The sequence below is a fragment of the Neophocaena asiaeorientalis genome, unplaced genomic scaffold, assembly GCF_003031525.2.
Source record: "Neophocaena asiaeorientalis asiaeorientalis breed wild unplaced genomic scaffold, Neophocaena_asiaeorientalis_V1.1 scaffold78, whole genome shotgun sequence".
Classification (NCBI taxonomy): domain Eukaryota; kingdom Metazoa; phylum Chordata; class Mammalia; order Artiodactyla; family Phocoenidae; genus Neophocaena; species Neophocaena asiaeorientalis.
Window position 1 is genome coordinate 14,348,119 of NW_020175018.1, and position 25,546 is coordinate 14,373,664.

The following is a 25,546-nucleotide window of genomic DNA, read 5'->3' on the forward strand; positions in this document are numbered from 1 at the left end:
CTTACATAAATTAAAAAAATAATAATAATAAAGAAAAAAGGTCTCCCTACAAATTCCAAAGATAAGAGGCAAAGGAAGTTTCCACACAGAATTAAAAGATTCATACTCTAGTGGTCGGATAAACTAGCATGAAGCAATATAACACAGTATTTAGTAGTTTCCACGTAATTCCCAGTTCAACCTGGAACAAATGACTTAATTTCTTAGAGCTTCAGTTTGCTTACCGGTATAGGGGGATAATGCTTATACCTACCTCCTATCTCATCAGATTGTTCCAAGGATTAAATGCAAAAATGCACACAAAAGGTCTAATGAAGTGCCTAATAAGGGCTCAATAAATTCCTATCACTACAACCACTTCGTCAAAAATTTCAGTGTGAAGAGCCTCAAAAAAACCAAAGGACTAAAGACAAGCCACGAACTTGGCATTTTCCACCGAGTCAACGCTGCTCGGGAAATCAGTCCCATCAACGGCCAGGCACCCTGGCGGTACCCCCACCCTTTGGAAAGCGGGGTGACTCGGTGGGCCGGGTCGCGCAGGCCCAAGGTCGCTTTCCAAGCTCCGCCAGGCTGAGGCGACGACCGGGCTGGTCCGGCCCAGCGACTGCTGCCATGGCAACCGCCACAGGGTCCCCACTGGAGGCGCCACCTCTTCTGGCTAAACCTAAAGTCCTGACAGCGGAAGCCAACTGAACTGCCTCGAAGTGGCCAGCTTAGGCCTCTCGGCGACTTCCCGGGCCCCACACTACAGGAAAAATGCCGCTGGCCGCGGAGCCCTGACCCCCCTTCCAGGCCCTTCCGGCGGCCGCCGCCCTTTAACCCCCGGAAGTGGGCGGGAGAGGAAGCGGCTGGTGATGCTGGAACCAACATGGCCGCCCCGGCGCCCGTCGGCTCTTCGGGCTCCCGCAGTCCTCGGCTGGCCGCCGGCCTTCGGCTGTTCCCACTACTGGGGCTGCTGCAGCTGCTGGTCGAGCCTGGCCTGGGCCGCGTCCACCACCTGGCGCTCAAGGTAAGGCCGACCGGGGCCGGGTAGGAGCAGGCCGGGGGCCGGAGGCCGCGGCCGCTCCCGGGAGCTGGGGGCAACTTTGGCCCAGTGGAGGGGGGTTGTCTGTGAGCGTTTGGGTTCCCGCCCTTTTTCCCGGGCGCGGCCTCTCTCCGAGAGGGGTCTGTTGGGCGCTGTGGGGATGGCGGGAGTCCCCGGTCTGTCTGGAAAGGGCAGGAAGATTCGAACTGAGAGAGGGGAAGGGGCTGAACTGCGGCGTAACCCCGAAGGACTCTGGAGGCCGCGCTTGCAGTCCCTGCTGGTTTCCCTAGCTTCCTTGCCGACAGCAACCTGCTTTTCCTCCTCTATTCTCACCTCCAACTTTTATGCCCCACTTCGCTTGTCCGCGGTCTCCACTTGTCCATGCCCTTGTACTTGGCAGAACCTTTGCCTCAATTTCCCGGTTCGGCTTCGGGCGCACTTTGGACTGATCAAAGCGGGAATCTCCAGGAGGAATTTCAAATCTCGCTTGAAATACGTGACCGGAAATTTAGACCCAACATTTAAAATATGTTTCTAATTAGAGGGCTTGCCTTTTTATCTCTCGCTCCTGTCATTGTCTGTCTAGGGAAGGGATTTATGATAGGCCTAGAATGATCCCTTGGATCTTGCTTTATAACTCAAAACATGCCTCCAGGCGATTCAGCAGGTTAATATATCTGGAAAGTAGAAAACTAAATCGTTATGACTCAAAGCCTTGTGCATTGTTTTCATAATATACAATTTTCTTAGAAGTGTGGGATTGTAGAAAGTTTGCCTTATTAAAACAGTACTTTAACAAAGCATTGTATTTTGTGAATGTACAGTTTAAAGAATACAGAATCTGGATTAAAAAACCTGGCCAGACCCATACTCCATACCTTGGCTACCAGTTGTTTGTAAATAAAATGTATCCTGATTAAAATGGTTCTCAACCGCAGGAAGCCAAGTGAGTCTTGGCTGCTTTTGAGAATCTGCTGAAAGGTATTGAATCTCTCCCCAGAAAATGCAGGTAGAAATGTAGGCAAAACTTTCTTGGAATTTCTAGGGCTTTTTAATCCTGCAGAAGCTTATCCATAGGCCCTAGTCCCCAGGTTTACGACTCCAAGAGATGAACTCCTAAAATTCTTTCACTTTATAGTTTGGGATCATGAGTCTTAGATGAAGTCATGCAACTGAGCTTATGTAGTTTATAAATTAGAGACAAAGCTAATACTAGGACACACTGGATCATGTTTCTTGGTTTTAGGCATTTCTAAAATTAAAGTGTTGGATGGCCAGCATCAGTAGGTAAATAGATACTGACCATATTGGTATAGAGGAAAAAGTATACTATCCTCAGTGGTAGAAGCAACCCGAGTTGGTGTAATTCTGGTGATTGATTTCTCCATATTGTGCTAAATTAATTAATATTTTTCATCTTTGTAATTGTTTCTCAAGTACTGTGGTGCCCTTTCCATAGTCAGTACTGTAGTTGCTCCTTTTCCTTAAAGTAAACAGTATGGCGTTTTGCCCAAGGAAATGGAAATCACCTGAAGAGAGCCTGTCAGAGCAGCATTAGATTATCTTCTTTTGCTTGAGACTGAAACAAATAGGAGAATTTCAACCATACACCAAATAGACAGAATAGTATAGTGAACTCCCATGTAGCTGTCACCCAGCCTCAGTAACCATTAACCAGTGGCTAATTCTGCCCCTTCCCCACACAAATCACGTCTCACTTGCATTCCTTATTTTTTAATTAGAAACAAGTCTTTTCATTTTTTATTCAGTTTTCTCATCACATGCTACATTTTCCATCATTCTTCTGGTTTTCTCAGTCTTCTCAAATTTCTTCTCTTTTGTTCTTTCTTTAGATTCCTTAACTTTTTGAAACAACTTTATTGAGGCATAGTTTATATACATTAAAATTCACCCATTTTAAGTGTACAATTCAGTGATTTGTTAGTAAATGTACTGAGTTGTGCATCTATCACCACTGTTCAGCCATAGAACATTTCCATCACCTCTGTAAGATCCCTGGTGTTGGTTTACAGTTAACTCCTATTCCCACCTCCAGCCCCAGACAACCACTAATCTACTTTCTGTCTCCGTAGATTTGCCCTTTCTGGATATTTCATGTAAATGGAATCACACAGTATGTGATCTTTTGTGTGTGGCTTCTTTTATTTATGTTGTTGAGGTTCATACATGTTGTACTGTGTATCAGTAATTCATTCCTTTCAATGGCTGACTACTATTCCATTGTATGCATATACCACCTTATGCTCAGCCATTCACCAGTGATGGACATTTGGGTTTCCTTTTTTGGCTATTGTGAATAATATTGCTGCAGACATTCACATGCAGGTCTTTGTGGGGACATATGTTTTCATTTTGCGGGGTGATAGCTAGGAGTGGAGTAGAATTGCTGGGTCATATGGAAGATATGTATTTAACTTCTAAAGAAACTGCCAAAGCACTTTCACAGTGACTGTACCATTTTCCAGTCCCACCAGAAACTGTGAGGGTCTCCTTTCTACATATTGTGCCAACATTAGTACTTCTTATGTTATTTTAGAGGGAATCAAAGTCATCATGTTGTTTGATCCATAAATATTTCAGTATGTACCTATAAGAAACAGGGACTCTTTCAAAAACATAACTACAATGCCATTATAACAAAGAAAAAAGTTAATCTTTAATATCATGAAATACCAAATCAGGTTCAAATTTCCATTGGTCATAAATGGATTTAAACTTTTTAAAAATCAGAATCTAAATATTGTCCTTACATTATGATTGGTTAATATGTCTCTTACTTTTTTTTTTTTTTTTTTTTGCGGTACACGGGCCCCTCACTGTTGTGGCCTCTCCCGTTGTGGAGCACAGGCTCCGGACGCGCAGGCTCAGCGGCCATGGCTCCCCGGCCCAGCCGCTCCGTGGCATGTGGGATCTTTCCGGGCTGGGGCACAAACCCGTGTCCCCTGCATCAGCAGGCGGACTCTCAACCACTGTGCCACCAGGGAAGCCCAATATGTCTCTTAAGTCTCTCTTGATCTAGGGGATCTCATTCCTCCAAGCACCCCCGTACTGGATTTTGCTGATTATTTCCTTGTGGTGTAATTTAGTATGTTCATCTATCCTTCATCCTATGTGGCCTGGATCATGTGTGTGTGTGTGTGTGTGTGTGTGTGTGTGTTTAAGAAAAGCTAGAAATTCAGGCTCTTATGTGAAATTAGCTAGCAACTAACTCAAATTTAAAAATGAAAACAAAACATGGTGTTGGCCAAGTGTAACACATTTGTGGGCCAGTCTAGTCAGTGGACTACCAGTTGGAGAGCTGTTTAAAATATAGAAGTGGCTAGGTAGGTGACCATCAGCTAGCTCAGTTAAATGTTACTGTATTTATTTTCTAAATTCAGTTTGTGAGAAAAACTAAATTGAAGTATCATTACTCCACTTGCTTTATATTTGAAAACAGTTTAGAATATGAAGTTATTGAGGAACATAAAACACTTGTGTTCTAATATTTAGTGAAAAGAGCAGAATTGTATACTAGTATTTAGTGAAAAGTTTAAAACAACTTTTTTAAGAAAGGAGAAAATACACTGAAATGGTAGTTGTCTTTAGGAATTATGGGAATTTTTTTTCTTATTTCATCTCCAGATCTGACCTTTCTTCTGAGCTCTGGACAAGTATATCGGATTTCTTAACCCCTGTTTCCACTCAGATGGCTCATAGGCACCTCTGTATGTTAGAAACCAACCTGTCCTCCCACTCCCTTCACCCTCAACCTGTATGTACTCCTTCTCTAGTTTTTCTTTTCTTAGTATCTGGGACCACCAGCTGCTCATTTTCTCAAGTCAGAAATCTTTTATTCTTATCTTCTCATCATCAAGTTCCATAGATGTGTGTTCTAAATAAATAGATCTCCAATCCATTCACTGCGCTCTGTCATCACCACTGTGACTGTTGGGTCTAGGCCATCCTTCTATCTCTTGGACCAGGGCGGTCTCCTCATACCTGGTGTCCTAGCATTACTCCAATTTGTATTTTGTTTTGTAGCTGGAATGATCTTCCTAAAAGCCAAAGCCAGTCATGTCACTCCCCTTTTAAGCCCATCAGTGGCACCCTGTTCCCCTTAGGGGGAACTCACAACTCTTAGACTGCCAGTCTTTCTGTTAGCCAGCGTCCTCTCTAGTCTCATTGCCCTTCCTTTCTTTAGTTTCTTAGTTCATGTGTGTGAAGCTTGGTGATTTTTTTTTCCCCCCGGTACGCGGGCCTATCACTGTTGTTATTTTAGAATGAATCAAAGTCATCATGTTGTTTGATCCATAAATATTTCAGTATGTACCTTTAAGAAACAGGGACTCTTTCAAAAACATAACTACAATGCTATTATAACAAAGAAAAAAGTTAATCTTTAATATCATGAAATACCAAATCAGGTTCAAATTTCCATTGGTCATAAATGGATTTAAACTTTTGAAAAATCAGAGTGGGGGCTACTCTTCATTGTGGTGCACGGGCTTCTCATTGCGGTGGCTCCTCTTGTTGCAGAGCACAGGCTCTAGGCGCGCGGGCTTCAGTAGTTGTGGCTCGCGGGCTCTAGAGCGCAGGCTCAGTAGTTGTGGCACATGGGCTTAGTTGCATGTGGGATTTCCCTGGACCAGGGCTCGAACCCTTGTCCCCTGCATTGGCAGGCGGATTCTTAACCACTGTGCCACCAGGGAAGCCTGGACATGTGATATTTTTTAAAAAGCATTTCACAGAGGAAAAACCCAAATGGCTGATAAACCTAGATGAGGTGCTCAAACTCATGAAGTACCAGGAAATGCAAATTCAGTCAACATCAGCCTTGATTTTCCCCCAAACTGGGAAAAATGAAATGTTTGATGACATCAAGTTTCATTAAGGATGTAAGGAAACTTTCATATACTTTGGGGATCCATTTGGCAATTTCTAGTAAAATTGAAAATGTGCCATCTAGATATATATATACCCTCAATCCCCCCACACATAATGCATAAGATATGTACAGGGAATGTTTATAACAGCATTGTCACAGCAGAAGATTGGGAATTAACCTGAATGCACAAGTAATGCTTTGGGGAAATGGATATACTGTGATGTACATAATGATGGAACCCAAGCAGACAAAGTGAGGAACTAGAGCATATTCAATGAATGTATCAACACAGTTAGGTGCTCAAAGAATACAGTGTTGTCTGAAAATGCAAGTTGCCAGACATACACATACATCGTGACACAGTTTATCCAAATTTTAGAAACATAGCAATGCTATATGATGTTTATGGTTATGGATACGTCCAGTGAAAAATAGACGCGCACGTAACCAATTCATGAGCTTGGGAAGCGATGGTGGAGGGGAATAGGATTCAGCAGAGGTACAAAGGCGCTTAACTTTGTCAATGAAGTTCTGTTCTTTTCCTCCTTCCCGCCCTCCCTTCCTGTGGCTCTGAAGCAACTACACTACAGACATTTGGTAATTGTGGGGAGTGGGGAGTTGACTATTTGTCGCTATTCCTTTTACTGTTCTACAGCGAGGGGTATTGTGAGTCTTCTGAGGGCAAGGGCTCACTTGTCTCGCTGACCATTGATTGCACAGGGCCTGACACACATGAGGATTCAGGAAGAGTATGTTGAATGAGGAAATGAATGTGTGTCTGTGTTCCAGATTTTCTAGAATGAGCGCTTACTACTGGAAAATGTATGGTTGCCAGTGTTTATAAAAATAGAAATTCTTTGCACCTGGGTGGTGGGCTTGTCAGTGCTTAGTATGTGGCTGATCTTGTTATAGATGCCACCAAACAGCAAGATTATAAATTATGGCTCTGTACCTTTCTGTTTTGTTTGGTTAGTACCACTGAAAAGCTACAATGACTGAAAAATGTGTTTTAAATATTCTTAGATGTAAAAGGAAAACACCAACCTATTATTATTAGTTTATACCTGAGTGGTAAGGTTGCAGCTACTTTTCTGTACTTTTTCAATTACATCTTCTGTGAGCATGTGCAAGTTTTATAATTGAAAATAAATGATATTAAAATAAAACAGAGATTAGAGGGAAATCTCCAAATTCTGAATAGTTTTCACAAGGTGGTGAAATAGTAGTGACTCGGGGGCAGGGGAGAGCTTTGATTCTTTTTTCCCTAATATAGTTGTCTTTTTTTTTTTTTTTTTTTTTTTTGGCCACAGCATGTGGAATCTTAGTTCCCTGACCAGGGATCTAACCCGTGCCCCTTATGGTGGAAGCACGGAGTCCTATCCACTGGACCGCCAGGAAATTCCCCATTTGTGATTTTTAAGAATTAAATTTGATTACAAAAACTATCCTATTCACTCTTAAAGTCAAATAAAAATGACTTTTTTGAATACAATACTTCATTTTGAGAAGCGTAGTTTGCAGACAACCAAAAATGTTTTTACTTGGATAGAGTGTAGATTAGAACAGCAGAAGTTATAATTACCTTTCGTAAAACATTTGAAGGAGTCAAGTAGTATTTGTTATATGACAAGTAAGCTTGCTTTTTGGTGACCTAAGAGCTTTTCTATTGTGAGTCCAGTCCTTCCTGTTGCCCATCCCCTTAGTTGGATTCTTCCGAGTTGACCACTGGTACCATTTGGTGTGTCCCTTCCACGTTTAAGGTCTTCGTATACACATTCCCCACACGTATGTTTCTTTCTTTCCTTTTTTTGGTGTAGTCACTTTATAACATGTAAGTCAGGTCAGGGTGTGTGCAGAGCTCTTCGATGACTTCTAAGCCAATGTCCAGCCATCCTGGCCTCTTGCAGTCCTCCGTCCACAAAGCAGAGGTTCACCTGAGGGTGGCACTCCTGGATGCCGAGGCCCAAGTGCCCTTCCTCTTTACGCCTGCAGGCTGATGTCCAGCTCCTCTCAGTCCCTGCTCAAAGATGCCTTCCCAGTGAAGCTTTCTCTGACCAGCCTCGCTTAGCTGGCAGTGCTGCACGCCCTCCTCCTCTCCCTTCCCTGCTGTGTTTCTCTGTCGTGCTCATCACCGTTGAGCAGACGATGGCTCATACTGTTTATTTGTTCTTACCTGTCTGTCTCTACTAGAACGTAAGCTCAGTGAGAGAGGCCTTTTTGTTCATTTTTTCAGTGTTTTGTTCTCAAAACCTAGAGCAGTGCCCGTAGGTACGCAATAAATACTTGTCAAATGAATGAACTTTTTCACTTAGTTGTGGACATTTAAAAAATGTTAGTGTATATATGGGTCTACTTCCTTCTATTTAACTACTGCAATAATACTTCATTGTAAGAGGGACTCACCATTTCTAAAAATCATTCTTTTGTTGATGGAAATTTTTTTTTTAACATCTTTATTGGGGTATAATTGCTTTACAATGGTGTGTTGGTTTCTGCTTTATAACAAAGTGAATCAGCTATACATATACATATGCTCCCATGTGTCTTCCCTCTTGCGTCTCCCTCCCTCCCACTCTCCCCATCCCACCCCTCCAGGCTGTCACAAAGCCCCGAGCTAATATCCCTGTGCCTTGCGGCTGCTTCCCCCCAGCTATCTACCTTACTACGTTTGTTAGTGTGTATATGTCCATGACTCTCTCTCGCCCTGTCAAAACTCACCCTTCCCCCTCCCAATATCCTCAAGTCCGTTCTCCAGTAGGTCTGCGCCTCTATTCCTGTCTTATCCCTAGGTTCTTCATGACATTTTTTTCCCTTAAATTCCATATATATGTGTTAGCATACGGTATTTGTCTTTTTCTTTCTGACTTACTTCACTCTGTATGACAGACTCTAGGTCTATCCTGTTCATGGAAATTTATAGTGTATTTTTATTGCTTGATTTTAGCTATTATAAACAAAGCTGCTATGAATATTCTTGTCATATATCTTTGTGTATTTCTGTGGAGTAGATTCCTAGGAAAGGTACCAAATAGCCCTCTATAAAGGTTTTATCAGTTGGCACTCCACCAGTAGAGTATGAGCAGGTTCAGGGTGTTCACTTACCCACATACTCCACGACACATTATGTCTCAGCTTATGCCAGCCTGACAGGGAAAAGGTGACATCTTATTTTAAGTTGACTGTTGGTGAGGTTCAGGATCTCAGCATGTTTATTAGCCCCCTGCTGGCCTCTAATTTCAGATCTTCTCTGTAGACCAGAAAATTTAGGAAAACTTATTTCAGTAAGAGTATACTTTTCAGTGTATATTTGTTCTTAAATGCTGGTAAAGCATTTGTGGTGGGAAAAATAAAGTTGCATGCAAACAGAAAACATGAAAAAGAGGAAAAAAAATTGCACCCATAATTAAGAACCAAAACTTCACTTTTTAAAAAATAAATTTATTAATTTAATTTATTTTTGGCTGTGTTGTGTCTTCATTACTGCCGTTGCGGCGAGCGGGAGCTACTCTTAGTTGCAGTGCGCGGGCTTCTCGTTGCGGTGGCTTCTCTTGTTGCAGAGCATGGGCTCTAGGCGCATGGACTTCAATAGTTGTGGCACGCGGGCTCAGTAGTTGTGGCTTGCGGGCTCTAGAGCGCAGGCTCAGTAGTTGTGGCACACGGGCTTAGTTGCTCCGCAGCATGTGGGATCTTCCCGGACCAGGGCTCAAACCCATGTCCCCTGCATTGGCAGGTGGATTCTTAACCACTGCGCCACTAGGGAAGCCCCAAAACTTCACATTTTAAATAAACTTTTTGGGTAAAATTTTGGCTTAGAATTTCAATAATATTAAAGTTTTAATTTTACAAAGTAGTTTATTGCAAATAAGAACAAACCTTTCAGGGGACTTCCTTGGTGGTCCAGTGGGTAAGACTCTGCACTCCCAATGCAAGGGGCCCAGGTTGGATCCCTGGTCAGGGAACTAAATCCTGCATGCATGCTGCAACTAGGATCTGGCGTGCTGCAACTAAGACCCGGCACGGCACGCATGCATAAATGAATAAATAAATTTATTTATTTGTTTACCAGAAAACCTTTCAGAATAGTCTGAAATAATCCAGAATAATCTGATGCTGCATTTTTTCTGAGATCCTCTATGATAAATTAAGTATACATTAATTCAGATGGCTTCATCACCATCATCAAACTAATGCTTATGTCTTTGTTTGAACTAGTACTTTTGAGATTATAACTGTGGGTCAGTTATGTTTCCACCAACTTCAGATAATATAAATCTACTAAGGAAGGCCACGAAAAAATATAAGTTTTTACAATCAACCATATAAATATGTACCTGGGAACAGTCCTGTATTTTGTTTATGTTCTGGTAGCCTTGACTTCTCATGAGTGAACAAATTCATTTAATTAACTTGATGAGCAGTTTACTGGGATTAGGAATATAACTTGTTTTTATAGTTATTTTTTTATTCCTCCCCTATATGGGGAGGAATGTAAGGGAACAAAATTGATCACAAGTTGATGGCTTGAAATTTTCTATAATAAAAAAATTTTAAAACAAGCAAAACATATACCATTTATTTGGTTGTAAAAAGTATTAATTTTCTTTTTTGGCTGCACCATGTGCCATGTGGGATCTTAGTTCCCCGACTAGGGATTGAACCCGCATCTCCTGCGTTGGCAGACAGATTCTTTACCACTGGACCACCAGGGGAGTCCCTGTAAAAAGTATGAGATGGATAAGAGCACAGGTTTGGGTTTTAAACAAACCTGAGTTAGAATACTGGCTTTGCCACCTACTAACATTACGATTTTAAGCAAGTTTTACCACTCTGAGCCTCATCTGTAAAGTGGGCATAACAACACCTGTCTCACAGTGCTGTAATAAGAGTGAATGGTGATAGAGTTCTTCCTAGCACAGTATTGGGTACAAGGTCAAATGTTTGCGATCTCTGTGATCCTTGGAGAAACAGGCAAACCTTACTGCTGGTTCAGTGCTAACGGAAATGATTTGAGTGGGCTTTGAAAATGTAATTAAATCTTCATGGCTTGTGTCAGATATTATCATCTTCACCCCACTTTGGCAACTCCTTGCCTTGCCTCCTTTTACTCTGTCACTCTGCCAAGACACTGACATTGCTGCCTCTTACCTGGGAGAGTATCTGGAGGGACAGATGTGAGCGCTGAGGCTTCTCTCTTCCCCTCTCACACCCCATCCCCAGATGTTGCCTGTAGCACTCTGGCTGTAGCACTTAGTGGGCGGGATGTTCATCCCAGGGCCCCCAGATCTCTGGCTTCCTTGTGGTAGAAGGAGAGGTTTCCTTGTTCCTGGACAGTTAGGCCTGGCTGTTGGAGATTTTTTTTGAGACTGAGTGTTTATCACTTCTTGGGCCTCAGCCCTTAGGGGTGTTTTGTAAATATTGGTTTATTTACATTGAATTAAATCAAAGTTGAATGAGTGGCTAGAATGTTTGACCTTCCTGTTTACTTTCAATCTCAAAGTTTGTGTCTCTATGATTTGTATAGTGAAATACAGTTTACAGAGTCACTTCCATACGTATCTTATTTGATATGGTGACATAATATCTTAAAATGGAGTGTCAGAGGTTAGGTTAGGCGAGGGTCCTGCAGTTATTACTGGCAAATGGTAATACTTAGAAATAACGATTTTTTTTTGTAATTACAGATTAACACACGGTCTTTGTTAGAAATTTAGAAAATATAGAAAAGTATAAAGAAAAAATTGCACCCACCATCCCACTGGTACTAACCTTTTCATGGTTTGATGAATTTCTTTCAAATCCTTTATAAATAATTGTAAATATGTATACCTTTTCATTTTTAAAAACAAATTTAGCTCTTAACTGTATATAGTTTGTTTCTGTTCTTTGCATTTAATATTTTTTCTAGCTTTATTGAGATATAATTGACAAATAAAAATTGTATGTATGTGGGCTTCCCTGGTGGCGCAGTGGTTAAGAGTCCGCCTGCCGATGCAGGGGACACGGGTTCATGCCCCGGTCCAGGAAGATCCCACATGGCGCGGAGCAGCTAGGCCCGTGAGCCATGGCCGCTGAGCCTGCGCGTCTGGAGCCTGTGCTCCGCAACGGGAGAGGCCACAACAGTGAGAGGCCCGCGTAAGGCAAAAAAAAAAAAAAAAAAAATTGATTGTATGTTTGTGAATAGTTAAGATTTACTCTCTTAGCAGATTTCAAGTATAGGTTTTTTTTAATAAATAAATTTATTTATTTATTTTGGCTGCGTTGGGTCTTTGTTGCTGTGCGTGGGCTTTCTCTAGTTGCGGTGAGCGGGGCCTACTCTTCGTCGTGGTGCATGGGCCTCTCATTGCAGTGGCTTTTCTTGTTGTGGAGCACAGGCCCTAGAGTGTGCGGACTTCAGTAATTGTGGCATACGGGCTCAGTAGTTGTGGCTCGCGGGCTTAGTTCCTCCGTGGCACGTGGGATCTTCCCGGACCAGGGCTTGAACCCGTGTCCTCTAAATTGGCAGGCGGATTCTTAACCACTGTGTCACCAGGGAAGCCCCAGGTATACAGTACTGTTAACTGTAGTCACCACGTTGTACATTAAATCTGCAGAATTTACTCATCCTGCGTATCTGAAACTTTGTACCCTTTGACCAACATCTCTCCATTTCCCTCTACCCCCAGCCTTGGTAACCACCATTCTGCTCTTTGCTTCTTAGAATTCAACTTTTTTAGGTTCCACGTATAAGTGAGACTGTGCACTATTTGTCTTTATGTGTCTGGCTTATTTAACTTAGCGTAATATCTTCCAGGTTCATCTGTGTTGTTGCAGATGACAAGGTTTCCTTCTTTTTTAAGGCCGAAAAATAGTCCATACATAAACACATTTTCTTTATCCATTTATCTGCTGACAGCTACTCAGATTGTTTCCATATCTTGGCTATTGTGAATAATGTTACAGCTATCTCTTCAAGATAGTGATTTTACTTCCTTTGGATTTATTCCCAGAAGTGGGATTGCTGCATCATATAGAGGGTTTTTTTTGGCCGCGCCCGCATCTTATGGGATCTTAGTTCCCTGACCAGGGATTGAACCCGGGCCATGGCATTGAAAGCAGTGAGTCCTAACCACTGGACTGCCAGGGAATTCCCTAGAGTTCTAATTTTAATTTTTTGAGGAACCTTCATACTGTTTTCCATGATGACTCTTCTAATTTACATTCCCACCAACAGTGTACAAGAGTTCCCTTGTCTCCACTCCCTCATCAACACTTGTTGTCCTTTGACTTTTTGATAATAGCCATTCTAACATGTGTGAGGTGATATTTCATTGTGGCTTTAATTTACATTTCCCTGATGATTAGTGATATTGAGCACCTTTTATGTCTTCTTTTGAGAAATATCTATTCAGATCCTTTATCCTTTTTTTAAAATTTTATTTATTTATTTATTTTTGGCTGTGTTGTGTCTTGTTACTGCGCGCAGGCTTTCTCTAGTTGCAGTGAGCGGGCTTCTCATTGTCGTGGCTTCTCTCGTTGCGGAGCACAGGCTCTAGGCGCACAGGCTTCAGTGGTTGTGGCACGCGGGCTTCAGTAGTTGTGGCTCACAGGCTCTAGAGCTCAGGCTCAGTAGTTGGGGAGCATGGGCTTAGTTGCTCCACGGCATATGGGATCTTCCCGGGCCAGGGCTTGAACACGTGTTCCCTGCATTGGCAGGCAGATTCTTAAGCACTGTGCCACCAGGGAAGCCCCTTTATCCATTTTTAAATCAGGATATTTGTTTTCTTGCTATTGAGTTGTTTTAGTTCCCTGTATATTTTGGATATTAACTAACCCCTTATCAGATACATGGTTTGCAAATACTTTTCTTAATTCTGTAGGTTGTCTCTTCACTCTGTTGATTGTTTTCTTTGCTGTGCAGAAGCTTTTTTGTTTGATGCAGTCACATTTGTCTATTTTTCTTTTGTTGCCTGTGCTTTTGGTTACTATCCAAAAAGTTATTGCCCAGACCATTGTTAAGAAGCTGTTTTCCTATGTTTTCTTGTAGTAGTTTTACAGTTTCAGGTCTCACATTTAAGTCATTAATCCATTTTGAGCTGATTTTTGTGTATGGTGTGAGAAAAGGGTCCAGTTTCATTCTTCTGCATGTGGATATACAGTTTTCCCAACACCGTTTATTGAAGAGACTATCCTTTCCCCACTGTGTGTTCTTGGCACCTTTGTCAAAGATCAGTTGAACATAAATCAGTGGATTTATTTCTGGGCTCTATATTCTGTTCCATTGGTCTATATATCTTTATGCTAGTACCATACTATTTTGATTACTATAACTTTGTAATACATTTTGAAATCAGTCAGTGTGATGCCTTCAGCATTGTTCTTGTTACTCAAGATTGCTTTAAGGTCTTTGTGGTACCATGTGAATTTAGGATTGTTCTAGTTCTGTGAAAAATGCCACTGGAATTTTGATAGGAATTACACTGAATGATATGGATAGAATGGACATTTTAACAATGTTAATTCTTCCAATCCATGAATACAGCTTATCTCTCCATTTATTTGTGTCTTCTTTAATTTCTTTCATCAGTGTTTTTGTCGTTTTCATTGTATAGTTCTTCCTTCTCCTTGGTAAAATTTATTCCAAAGTTTAAAAAATATTTATTTATTTATTTATTTATTTTGGCTGCACTGGGTCTTAGTTGCAGCATGCGGGATCTTCATTGCGGCATGCAGGATCTTTAGTTGTGGCGCGTGGACTTCTTAGTTGCAGCATGTGAACTTTTAGTTGCGGCATGCATGCGGGATCTAGTTCCCTGACCAGGGGTCAGACCTGGGCCCCCTGCATTGGGAGTGCAGAGTCTTATCTGCTGGACTACCAGGGAGGTTCCTGTTGTTTTTTTTCTGCTATTGAAAATAGAATTGTTTTCTTTATTTCTCTTTCAGATATTTTGTTATTGTATAAGAAATGCCACTAATTTTTGTATGTTGATTTTGTCTTGCAACTTTACTGAATTTATTAGGTTTTAAAAAATATTTAATTTATTTATTTGGTTGTGCCAGGTCTTAGTTGCGGCTGGTGGGCTCCTTAGTTGTGGCATGGGAACTCTTAGTTGCGGCATGCTTGTGGGGTCTAGTTCCCTGACCACGGTTTGAACCCGGGCCTCCTGCATTGGAAGTGCGGAGTCTTAACCACTGCACCACCAGGGAAGTCCCATGAATTTATTAGTTTTAATAGTTTCTTGGAGGAGTCTTTAGTGTTTTCTATAACATCATGTCATCTCTGCACAGAGACAGTTTTACTTTTCCCTTTCCAATTTGGATACCTGTTATTTCTTTTTCTTGTCTGATTGCTCTGGCTAGAACTTCTAGTACTGTGTTGAATAGTGAGAGTAGGCATCCTTGCCTTGTTCCTGATCTTAGGGGGAAAGTTTACACCTTTTCACTGTTGAGTATGATGTTAGCTGTGGACTTGTCATATTACAGTCTGTATCATGCTGAGGTACATTCCTTCCATACCTGATCTGTTGAGCGTCTTTATCATGAAAGGATGTTGTATTTGTCAAATGCCTTTTCTGCATTTACCGAGATAATCATAGGATTTTTTTCCTTCACTTTGTTAATGTGGTGTATCACATTTATTGATTTACGTATGTTGAACCATCCTTGCATCCCAGGGATAAATTTTACTTGATCATGGTGTATGAGGCTTTTAATGTGCTGTTGAATTTGGTTTGCTAGTATTTTGTTGAGGATTTTTGCATCTTTGTTCATCAGGGATATTGGCTTGTAATTTTCTTTTCTTGTAGTGTCCTTATAGGCTTGGTATCAGGATGATTCTGGCCTTGTAGAATAAGTTTGGAAGTGTTCCCTCTTCAATTTTTTGGAAGAGTTTGAGAAACACTGGTGTTAATTTTTCCTTAACTGTTTGAATACTGATTCAGTCTCCTTATTCAGATTTTCTGTTTCTTCAGATTGAGTCTTGGTAAGTTATATGTTTCTAGGAATTTGTCCATTTCTTCTAGGTACTCCATCCTGCATTTAATATTATATTGTTATTACTTTGCAATATTAGGGGATAGTGGTGTGAAAATGGCTTTCACGTCAGATCTGTGTTGAAATCCCAGCTTTACCACTTAGAGTGTCCATAGTCTTGGGTAGCGTTTCATCTCTGAACTTGTGTCTTCATCCCTGTCATGGGGATACTGCTTTTAACCACACTGGGCTGAGTGAGGATTAGACATCATAGGAAAGCCCTTGGCACATAACCCAGTTCTTGGTAAGTGCTGAAAACAGGGAGTTGTGATGCTGTTGTGATTGTTTAAAATATTCAAAAACATGTTTTTAATGGCATTGTATTATCAAGTGAAATGCTATACAAAAGTGAAAAAAAAAACAGTAAAGGAATAGAGTTTGTATGGAAAAAAAATCACTGTTATAAGGTTACAATTGAAACATTTTCCCCCCAAAACCTAGAAAATAGACACTGTGGTGGACTATGTGAATATAAAAATCAATTAACAGGCTTCCATTTTTGCTACACAGCATCTAAATGCGTGATAAATTAGAACAAACATACTTTTCAAAATGTAAACTTATTGAAGTATAATATACATGCTAAAGAAAATACTCATTGTAAGCATACAACTCAATGAATTTCCACTGTGTAAGAATACTTGTGCAACCAGCAACAATGTTACCAAGCATTTCCAGAAGCTCCTAAAGGCCGCATCCCCCAAGTGACTGGAAAGTCTCTCCCTACCAAGAATAACCAACCACCATCCTGAGCTCTATTGCCTTTAGCGTATTTCCCCCAACGTTTGAATTTGAATTTGTTATACCTATGGGGAATATGGCTTGTTCTGCTTAGTGTTATGTCTGTGAGATCCATCCACGTTGCATGGGGCAGGAATTTTTTCATTTTCCTTCATTGTCCCTCTGTAGCCCTTCTCATCTATGGATTTTGCCGGAGTATTAAGCCCTAAAGTCCAAAGTGATCCATCATATGTAGCTGAATTAATTTCTGTCCTGTGAGTCTAGGATGGTAGTAGCCTTGTAATACCTTCGGGAGAACTGAGAAGATGCCCACTCAAATCATGTTCCGTGGAGGTTCATCTCTCTTAGAGTCCCAGGAAAGACTGGGAGCTTTAGCTTTTCGGTTTTTTGTCCCCCTGCACAGGCATGTGGGATCTTCCCAGACCCGGGCAGGAACCGGCGGACTCTCAACCACTGCACCACCAGGGAAGCCCAGCTTTTCTGGTTTTTGTGGTCTAGCAGCTCTCCAGTGTCTTCTAGCGGATGACTTCTGGAAGATAACAGTTAAGTTATCTTATCTGGCTTTTTTTTTTTTTTTTCTCCCGGGGAGTGCTGGTTAGCTGCAAGCTCCTCCATCCCACCTGGAGGTGGAAGGAAGTCTATCTAGCAAATGCATAGCTGGGCTCCTAGAAAGAGGAGGGAAAGTCCCAGGGCCAGATAAAGGGGAGAGGGAGAGAAGGAGCTGAAACCCCAGAGGCAAAATAACACAAGCCAGGGCTGCCCCAAGGCGTAGAAATCTGGACCCAGAGCCTTGGATTTTGAGCAGCCAGTGAGGGAGAGCAGGAGCCAAAGCCCTAGACCCAGGCCGGGAGGGCCACCGGGACTGTGTCCCTCTGCTCGGCTGGTAACAGCAGCCTCTCCAGAGCTCTGTTCCTCGAGTGAAAGAGTGGCCTAGGAGATAGAGCCCTCCTAACGGCAGTAAAACGTGTCTTAGCTATGGGAGGAGTCAGTTTGATTTTTCTGCTGAAGATCTGATCCTTAGCCTCTCATCACAGGCGTTTGGTGTTTGCAATTAGACTACCTCTGAAGTCCAGAAGCTCCAAGTCTAGAAATAAAAAGTTACCCCTCACACAAAGAAACAAACTGCTAGGAAAGTCAGCAGAGATGACCAAGAACAGAATTAGGGGTTTCAGAGCTCCTCAGTATGTTGTAAGAGAGCTATATTTAAAATGAAAGAAACAACGGATAGAGTTCTAAAACATGAGCAAGAAACAAACACTACCATTAATGGCTCTGCGGATTTGAGGAAGAACCAAATCCGAGCTTTAGAAAAGTGCTTAGCATAATGCCTTGCATTCAGGAGCTACTTAATAACTGTGCACATTTGGGCAAATAATTCTCAGTATAGAACTCATGACTGCACAATGTGAAGCGTCTTTGTGGAACCTCAACTTAGAAGTACTCACTAATATCATTGCTCCGTTGGCCCTAAAATTTGTTGACTGAGTTGACATTGGAATCACCATTTTGAGATAGGTTCAAGTAACGTTCAGATATTCCTGTTGTCCTGCAGTGGGAGGAGCCGGTTACACTAAAACGCCTAAGAAGGTTTATATAAATGAGTGTATTCTTGGAGCAGCTTTGGCCTCTTCTCCCCCGCCTCCATGTTTTGAGTGCCTACTGGATGCCAGGCCTTGTACTTGAAGGAAGCATGGGAGGATGACTAAAACACTGTTCCTCCTTTCCTGGAATCCACATTCCACAGGCCATCGAGTCTGCCCCCGGGACCCTTACAAATACACTGGAATGAATCGAATCTATTGTGCATTTCCTTCTGCAAAATTGTTGCTATATTATGCGTATCTGGTGAGTCTTCTTCAGCTTTTGGAGCAAGAACACAGCTGTCTGTATTACTGAATATATAGAAACGTTGGTTAGGTAGCAGGGAACTAGGTAACCATAGTTTTCCAAGCAAATGAATAGGTTAACTAATCAAGTTAACTTCTCCGTGTTACTAATTCCACCACTGCAAATCCTTTTAGGATGATGTGAGGCATAAGGTTCATCTGAACACCTTTGGATTCTTCAAGAATGGGTACATGATGGTGAATGTCAGTAGCCTTTCAGTGAAGGAGCCTGAAGGAGCCACAGACAAGGACGCAACTGTAAGTGCCTTTCCAGGACATCTTTTCTGTTGCTTAGGTGAAAGCTTCACCCCATACTTAAATATGAAGTATCAGAATGTAGAGAAAATTAAACTTGTGAGCGGGCGTCAGATAGTTTTATTCTTAACAGTTAAGTTGTAATCCTTGAATAATTTTAGTAACAACTGATCCTTCTTACAAAATGAATGCTAAGGAAACCAAGAGGTGGCCAGGCCAAAAGAGTCACCTTTCTGCTCTTGTAGTAATGAAGGTAAGGGCACCCGGGCATCGTGTGGTTCTTTACTTCCGTTGTTTTTACCCCCTCTTAGATTGGATTCAGCCTAGACCGCACAAAGAATGACGGATTTTCTTCTTATCTGGTGAGCATCAAGTGCATGACCTGATCACTCCCTTCACTCGAACCCAAGACGCTGGGTGGAAACACCCTGCTTCCGTCAGTGCTGTTTTCTTGAGGTGGTAGCAGCTTTGACTTGCAAGCATCTCTGAGCACCCACAGTTGTGTTATTTGAATGGAGTCTGGGCCACTTATTTGCTTAGTTCCTGAAAACGTTTTGTTCTTACTCCAGTGTGAATGAATAAGGTGGTGTGTAATTGGGTCTTCCTTTCTCAGGATGAAGATGTGAATTACTGTATTTTAAAGAAACAGTCTGCCTCTGTCACCCTTCTAATCCTAGACATCTCCAGAAGTGAGTAAGTAATTCTACTAATCCTTCAGTTCAATCCTAGAGTAAAGTTAGGGGGAATTTGGTAGTTAAGTTACCATTTATTGTCTGCCACATGCCAAATATTTTGCTGAGTGCTGGAGATTAAAAACAAGATGAGGAAGACAGAGGTCCAGTCCTGGAGGAACTTCTTGGTGGATGAGGGAGACAGAAGAGCAATACAAATATCACAGCAAACTAGAGAAGTAGTAGAGCAGAGAGACTGAGGATTGCAGAAGAGAAGGGAAAGCTTCAGAGAAGTGTTGGTGCGACCACCCTTCTCATGAATAGACTTTACAGATGAGTAAGAAAGGGAAGAGCATTTTAGGCAAAGGGAACGTGATATACAAGCGCAGAGTGGTGTGCAATAGCATGGTGTGTTCAGTGAAGTGAGTGCGTTGTCTGCATCCAGCTGAGGGGAAGAGAGGAAGGCTCCTCCCCGTTCAGTGCTAGACATGTGCCCCTTGGTACGAGTGATGGTGCCAGCTGAGGTTGCGTGTCCACTCAGGCATGGAAACTTGCTGGTTCCTCCTCAGGCGGGATGGGGCAAACAAAATTGCGGTCTGGTAAGCAGGGGGAAGGGAGGAAATGCATATTAGGCGGGCTACTAATGATGCTCACTGCCCCTTGCGTGCTCCCCACGGCTTCACTTTAACATCTTACTGGGGTTTTTTACCTCTTGTTCCTTTTCCCTTGTACACCAATTTGTTGAACACAGCACATACTTAGGGGGGAATGTGTACCTCAGAATTGTATGGTTGCTACGAACTTAAGCTTTAGAGTGAGACTGCCCAGGTCCTCGCCCAGCTGCTCACCGGCTTACTACTCTTGGGCAGGTTCTTCAACCTTTCTGAGCTTTCATTTCAACATCTGTAAAATGCGGATAATAGAATCTGCATCATAGGACATCAAGGGACTGCATGAGATGATGGATTTAGAGCTGGAAACAACACCTAACTTATAACACTTACTGGCCATAAGCATTACTTTGAACTCTTTTTCTTCTGTCTTGTTTGAATATAGAGTGCGAATAAGATCTCCACCAGAAGCTGGTACCCAGTTACCAAAGATCATCTTCAGCAAGGATGAGAAAGTCCTTGGTCAGAGCCAGGAGCCTGGTGTTAACGCTGTTTCAGCAGGGAGCCAGACTCAGAAAAAACAAGGTAAACTGTGAGGTAGAAGCGAGCATTTTCTTCACTACCCTGATGTGTAGATTCTGTTTTGTTCCTGAGTAAAAACACATACAATCTTAGCATTATTTTATTTTTGAGGTGATATAAAAATATGTAACAAAGAAAAATGTGGAAAATATGGGAGAAGAAATGTCATTTCTCCTTACTCCCTGTGTTAGAATTTTAGTAATTTATATTTCCTTCTAAACTTGTTTCCTAAGTCTAGAATATTTGATTTTTAAAACTCATACACGTTTATAATTTTATAAGCATCCCTGTTCACTCAACTTTTAAGTTATTTCATACTTATCAGATATCCCATTAAATGGATACTGTAATTTGCTCAGCCTTTCCCCTTAAAGAGACATATTTCAACCTTGATGCTATTATATTAAAACATTGCTACATCAGACATTGTTATTTGTAGATTTTTTTTCATATGTAGAACTTTCTTTAGGATGGGTTCCCAGAATTGGAATTTCTGGTTCAAAGGATATGAATACTTTTGAGAATATTGATACATATTTTCATTCCTCTCCACATGAGTGGTGTGAATTTATACTCCTATTGGGAAATATATAAGAATAGTGCCCACGTCACCATGTCCTAGACAATACTGGGTTTTTGGTTTTGTTTTGTTTTTTAAATTCTAAAGTGAAAGGCAAAAAGGTATTCTTGATTTTGAAGTCACTTTTTTTTTTTTTAATTAATTTATTTCTGGCTGTGTTGGGTCTTCGTTTCTGTGTGAGGGCTTTCTCTAGTTGTGGCAAGCGGGGGCCATTCTTCATCGCGGTGCACAGGCCTCTCACCGTCGCGGCCTCTCTTGTTGCAGAGCACAGGCCCCAGATGCGCAGGCTCAGTGGTTGTGGCTCACGGGCCTAGTTGCTCCGCGGCGTGTGGGATCCTCCCAGACCAGGGCTCGAACCCGTGTCCCCTGCATTGGCAGGCAGATTCTCAACCACTGCGCCACCAGGGAAGCCCTGAAGTCACTCTTGTTACTGAGGCTGCTCTTTTCCTCCATGTGTTGATTAACCAATTTATATTTGTCACGTCTTTCATTAACCGTTAGGTTTATCTAATAATTTATCTGAGTGCTTTAAAGATAACTATTGATTGTATTATTTATGTGTCTTTTTCTCGGTTTGTCAAAATTCTAACCCAGATTAAAAGATGTGCAGGAATGTTACATTTGTGTGATGATGTAGTTTCACGTATGTATGTGCACCATCTCCGCCTCGTCCAGGTTCCTCAGGCTCACAGAACCATTCCCTGGGCAGAAAATCTTCTTTTCCTTCTATTTTTTCTGAAACTCTCTCCCTTCCTGCAGGGAATTTGAGATGCTGTCTTCCTCACGAAGAGGGTCTTAAGTAAAAATAAGACACAGCTGCCTTCTCTGTTCATTGAAAGAAGTCATTAGCAATTTCTACACTCCTTGCTGTGGAAATAAAAATAGTATGCTTTATGCTAATATTATTTCCTATTTTTCCATGTATATAAATAAATCTTATATATTATATATATATGTATTTTAAACAATGATCTGTTTTCAAATGTAATTACTTAGAAGATAAGGAAGTCATTCCACGTGGTATCTCTGACAGTAACATGCACTAGGTTATTTAGAGATGATTTCCCTCGTCTGTACTGAATATTATCATTTATTAGATTGCATTTATAATAGAACAGGTTGCCATTTGCGGCTTCTACAGCTCAGGAGTGTTTGGGGTTCTAAGCAGATGACATTTCACAAGATGGCACGTGGCCTCACCGTTTTGATTATTTCAATTATTTGATATTAGACGAGCTAGAGTCTCATAAAATGGTACTGTAATATACATATGAGCTGAATCATGCAATAATAACTCTTAAATGGTTCTGCTTCTAGACAGTGGAAAGTCTGAAAGAAGTACAGTGGATTCAAAGGTAAGAAATAACCTGACTTAAGCTCTCGGCTTTCCTGGGTGTAATATGTATGTCTGTGTATGTGTGTGCGTATAGGAATGTATATACATATGTATATATGTACACACACAGGTGCGCACACATACATCTGCATGCCTGATCTACAGGGGGTTGCTTTCTGTTTGGGGAGATAACTTAGGCACTCGGAAACAATTTCAAAGTAAGACTGAGTGCTGAGCTATACAGCACTTACACGATAGAGGCTCAGATAGTGAGAGGAGAGGGAAGTGGGCTCGGCTCTCGGAGAGCCCTCTGGAGGGAGGCGTCACCAGGGCTTGAAGTTTGGTAGATTGTTTGGGGAAGAAGAGAGCGAAGGAGGTGAAGGCCATCATGAGCAAAGACCGGAAGTGGAGGTGAGCATGGCAGGTGCTGGGCACTGGCCTATTGGAAGTAAAAGCTACCTATTTGGGAGCAGAGAGAAGTGTCTTAGTTAACAGAGGGCTGGAAAGTTGAAGGCATCGATGCACAGAAAACAGGAAGTCATCGTGTGTTCTTGACAAGGATGGAATGTGATGCAGAAGGTGTTAAGGGAAGGTCATAGTTCTGAAGGAATGTGCAGGGTAGCCTTGGAGAGGGAGACAGTGAAACTAGAGGGACCAGGAGGAATGCTGTTGTGATAATACAGGTTTAGGGTGATGAGGATCTGAACTAGAGCAGAGCTTTGCAATCAGTCTGGGAGGTCATTTGGGGCTGGTGGGAGGGTAGGAGAAGAGGTAGATTTCTTTTTCCCTCCCCAGAAGTGTAGGAAGTAGAAATAGCAGAAGGAAAAACAGGAAAGTTTCGGTTTGGGATATCTTGATTTTTCAGTGATGGGACATCCAAATGGTGGTATTTTATTTTGTTTTATTTTAACAGCTTTATTGAAGTATAATTGATATATAATAAACTGCATATATTTAAAGTGACAATTGGATAAGTTTTGGCTTGTGTGTACACCTATGAAACCACCACCACAGCAAGAGAGTGAACATGTCCATCACCCCAAAGGTTTCTCCTGTCCCTTTGTCACCTTCCTGTCCCTAAGTAACAACTGATCTGTAACTATAGATTAGTTTTACAGAAGCTGCTATAAATGAATTATGCAATACCTACTCTTTTTTGTCTTCTCTCATTTAGCATAATTATTTTAGGTTCGCCCATGTTGTTCCATGGATCAGTAGTTCCTTCTTTTTGTTACTTACCTTCAGTCTGTCGTACTGGTGGCAGTTTGTAGATCATTTGAAGTCGGGGATGGAGCCCAGGTGCTGTGTCAGGGTGTGACCTGGGTTGGCATCCGTTGTCTAGCGGAAGCTTTAAGACTAGAGAGGTGTTCAGTAGTGAATAGGGGGTATTGAAGAGACAAGAGGTAGATGAGAAAAGGAAATGGGTAAAGGATTACCATTCTCTGTGAAAGGTAATTTCATACATCTTGAAAAAATGGTGAATTTCTTTTTCAGTGAGCTTTTGAAGAAAGCTTGGGTTTAAGAAAAGCATGTTTTGGAGTTTTAAAATTTTTATTTTTATTAGCATGCTTTTTCCACCAGTCTCATTCTAAAATAGGTCGTTAATGTCTTTTTTAGGCAACAGGAGAGAAATCCTTTTCTGTTCATAATAATGATGGGGCAGTTTCATTTCAGGTATGTATTCTCTTTCAGTCAAGCTTCGTAGAATTTCTCTCTACCATGTAAAAGGGTGAATTTTTATAGAAATTTTGAATTTAGGAGTAGTAATTTAGGTATGTGTCAGTCACTTGAATACAGTAGCTCTCTCCATAACAAACCTACAAGGTGGGTATTGTTACCCACCACTTATCGAATCATAAATCTCTGAGAGAGAATAACTCAGAGTGTTATGTTCAGTGTGAGTGAGAAGGCCCGGATTCCAGCCCAGTTCTCCCTGGCTGTCCCCACACCTCTGCCTCTCCAATCCCATGCTGCCTCCCATTCAGAGTGTGTCAGAAACACAAACTTCTGTACCTGAAAGGACCATTGTGATCTTTTAGGGTGATGTTGTCATTTCAGAGATGAGTTCACTGAGCCTTAGAGGCCTGAGTGAGCTGCTCAGCTGTCACCATTGTTAACAGCACATGAGTGTTTATGGCAGCATCACAGACTGGACTGGATTTCAGAGCACATGTGCTAGCTGGTGACCTTGGACAGCTCACTCAACTTCTGAACCTCGCTCTTGAATGATCTGAAAATGGAAAATGAGGGCGCGTGTCTCATAGGGTTGTTAGGTGTATCATTCTTCAAAAATAAAAGTGCTTTGTAAAGCACTATACAAATAATCTTTTATCATTAATTTGTAAGGATCACTGTCTCTTTCCTAACCAGTTTTCATTAATTGAGGTATAATTTGCTTAGAGGGAAATGCCCAGGTCTTACGTGTATGGTTCAATCAATTCTGACAACTGCATGCACCCACATAACCCACTCTCAAGATTCTCTGTATTTTTACCATCTCCGAAAGTCCCCCACCCCTGCCTCTGCTATTCTGATTTCTTTCACCATAGATTCTTTTGCCTATCTAACAATTTTTATATGTTCTTTTAAGTTTAGTGACCGTCGGTATTAACAGCTAACTGAGAGCTTTTGGGGCGCTCATCTGCTCTGAATCCTCAACAGCTTCCCTTCTGTCTCAGAGTAAAAGCCCAAGTCCTTCCACGTGGTCTGCAAACCTACATGGTCCAGCTGCTGTCAACTTTTTCGCCTCAGCTCCTGTTTCCTCCCCACCCCCTGCTTATTACTCTCTTCCAGCTACACAGGCCACCTTGCTGCTCCTAGAAAAGATCAGGCCTTGGGCTTCGCTCTAGCTGTACCTGCTGGAGGGACATTCATCCCTCAGAATCTGTGTGATCAATTTCTTCCTCCTTCAAGTCTCTGCTCAAATGTCACCTTTTCAACAAAGCTTCCTCCAATCGCCCTGTT

The 25,546-nt window shown here is 41.7% G+C and overlaps 1 protein-coding gene across 2 annotated transcripts in view; it reads left to right on the forward strand.

Moving 5' to 3' along the window:
- The first annotated feature begins 239 nt into the window (after positions 1–239).
- The window catches only part of GPR107 (G protein-coupled receptor 107), a 67,203-nt gene continuing 41,896 nt past the window's right edge, over positions 240–25,546 (forward strand). The window contains exons 1-7 of one of the 2 annotated variants that reach the window (XM_024762213.1): positions 240–1,009; positions 18,683–18,805; positions 19,114–19,164; positions 19,416–19,495; positions 20,530–20,669; positions 22,564–22,601; positions 24,200–24,256. In XM_024762213.1, coding sequence (XP_024617981.1) covers positions 869–1,009; positions 18,683–18,805; positions 19,114–19,164; positions 19,416–19,495; positions 20,530–20,669; positions 22,564–22,601; positions 24,200–24,256 — 630 coding nt within the window. In that variant the 5' untranslated portion in view covers positions 240–868. The remainder of the gene's footprint in view (positions 1,010–18,682; positions 18,806–19,113; positions 19,165–19,415; positions 19,496–20,529; positions 20,670–22,563; positions 22,602–24,199; positions 24,257–25,546) is intronic. The other variant, XM_024762212.1, reaches the window with a different exon arrangement.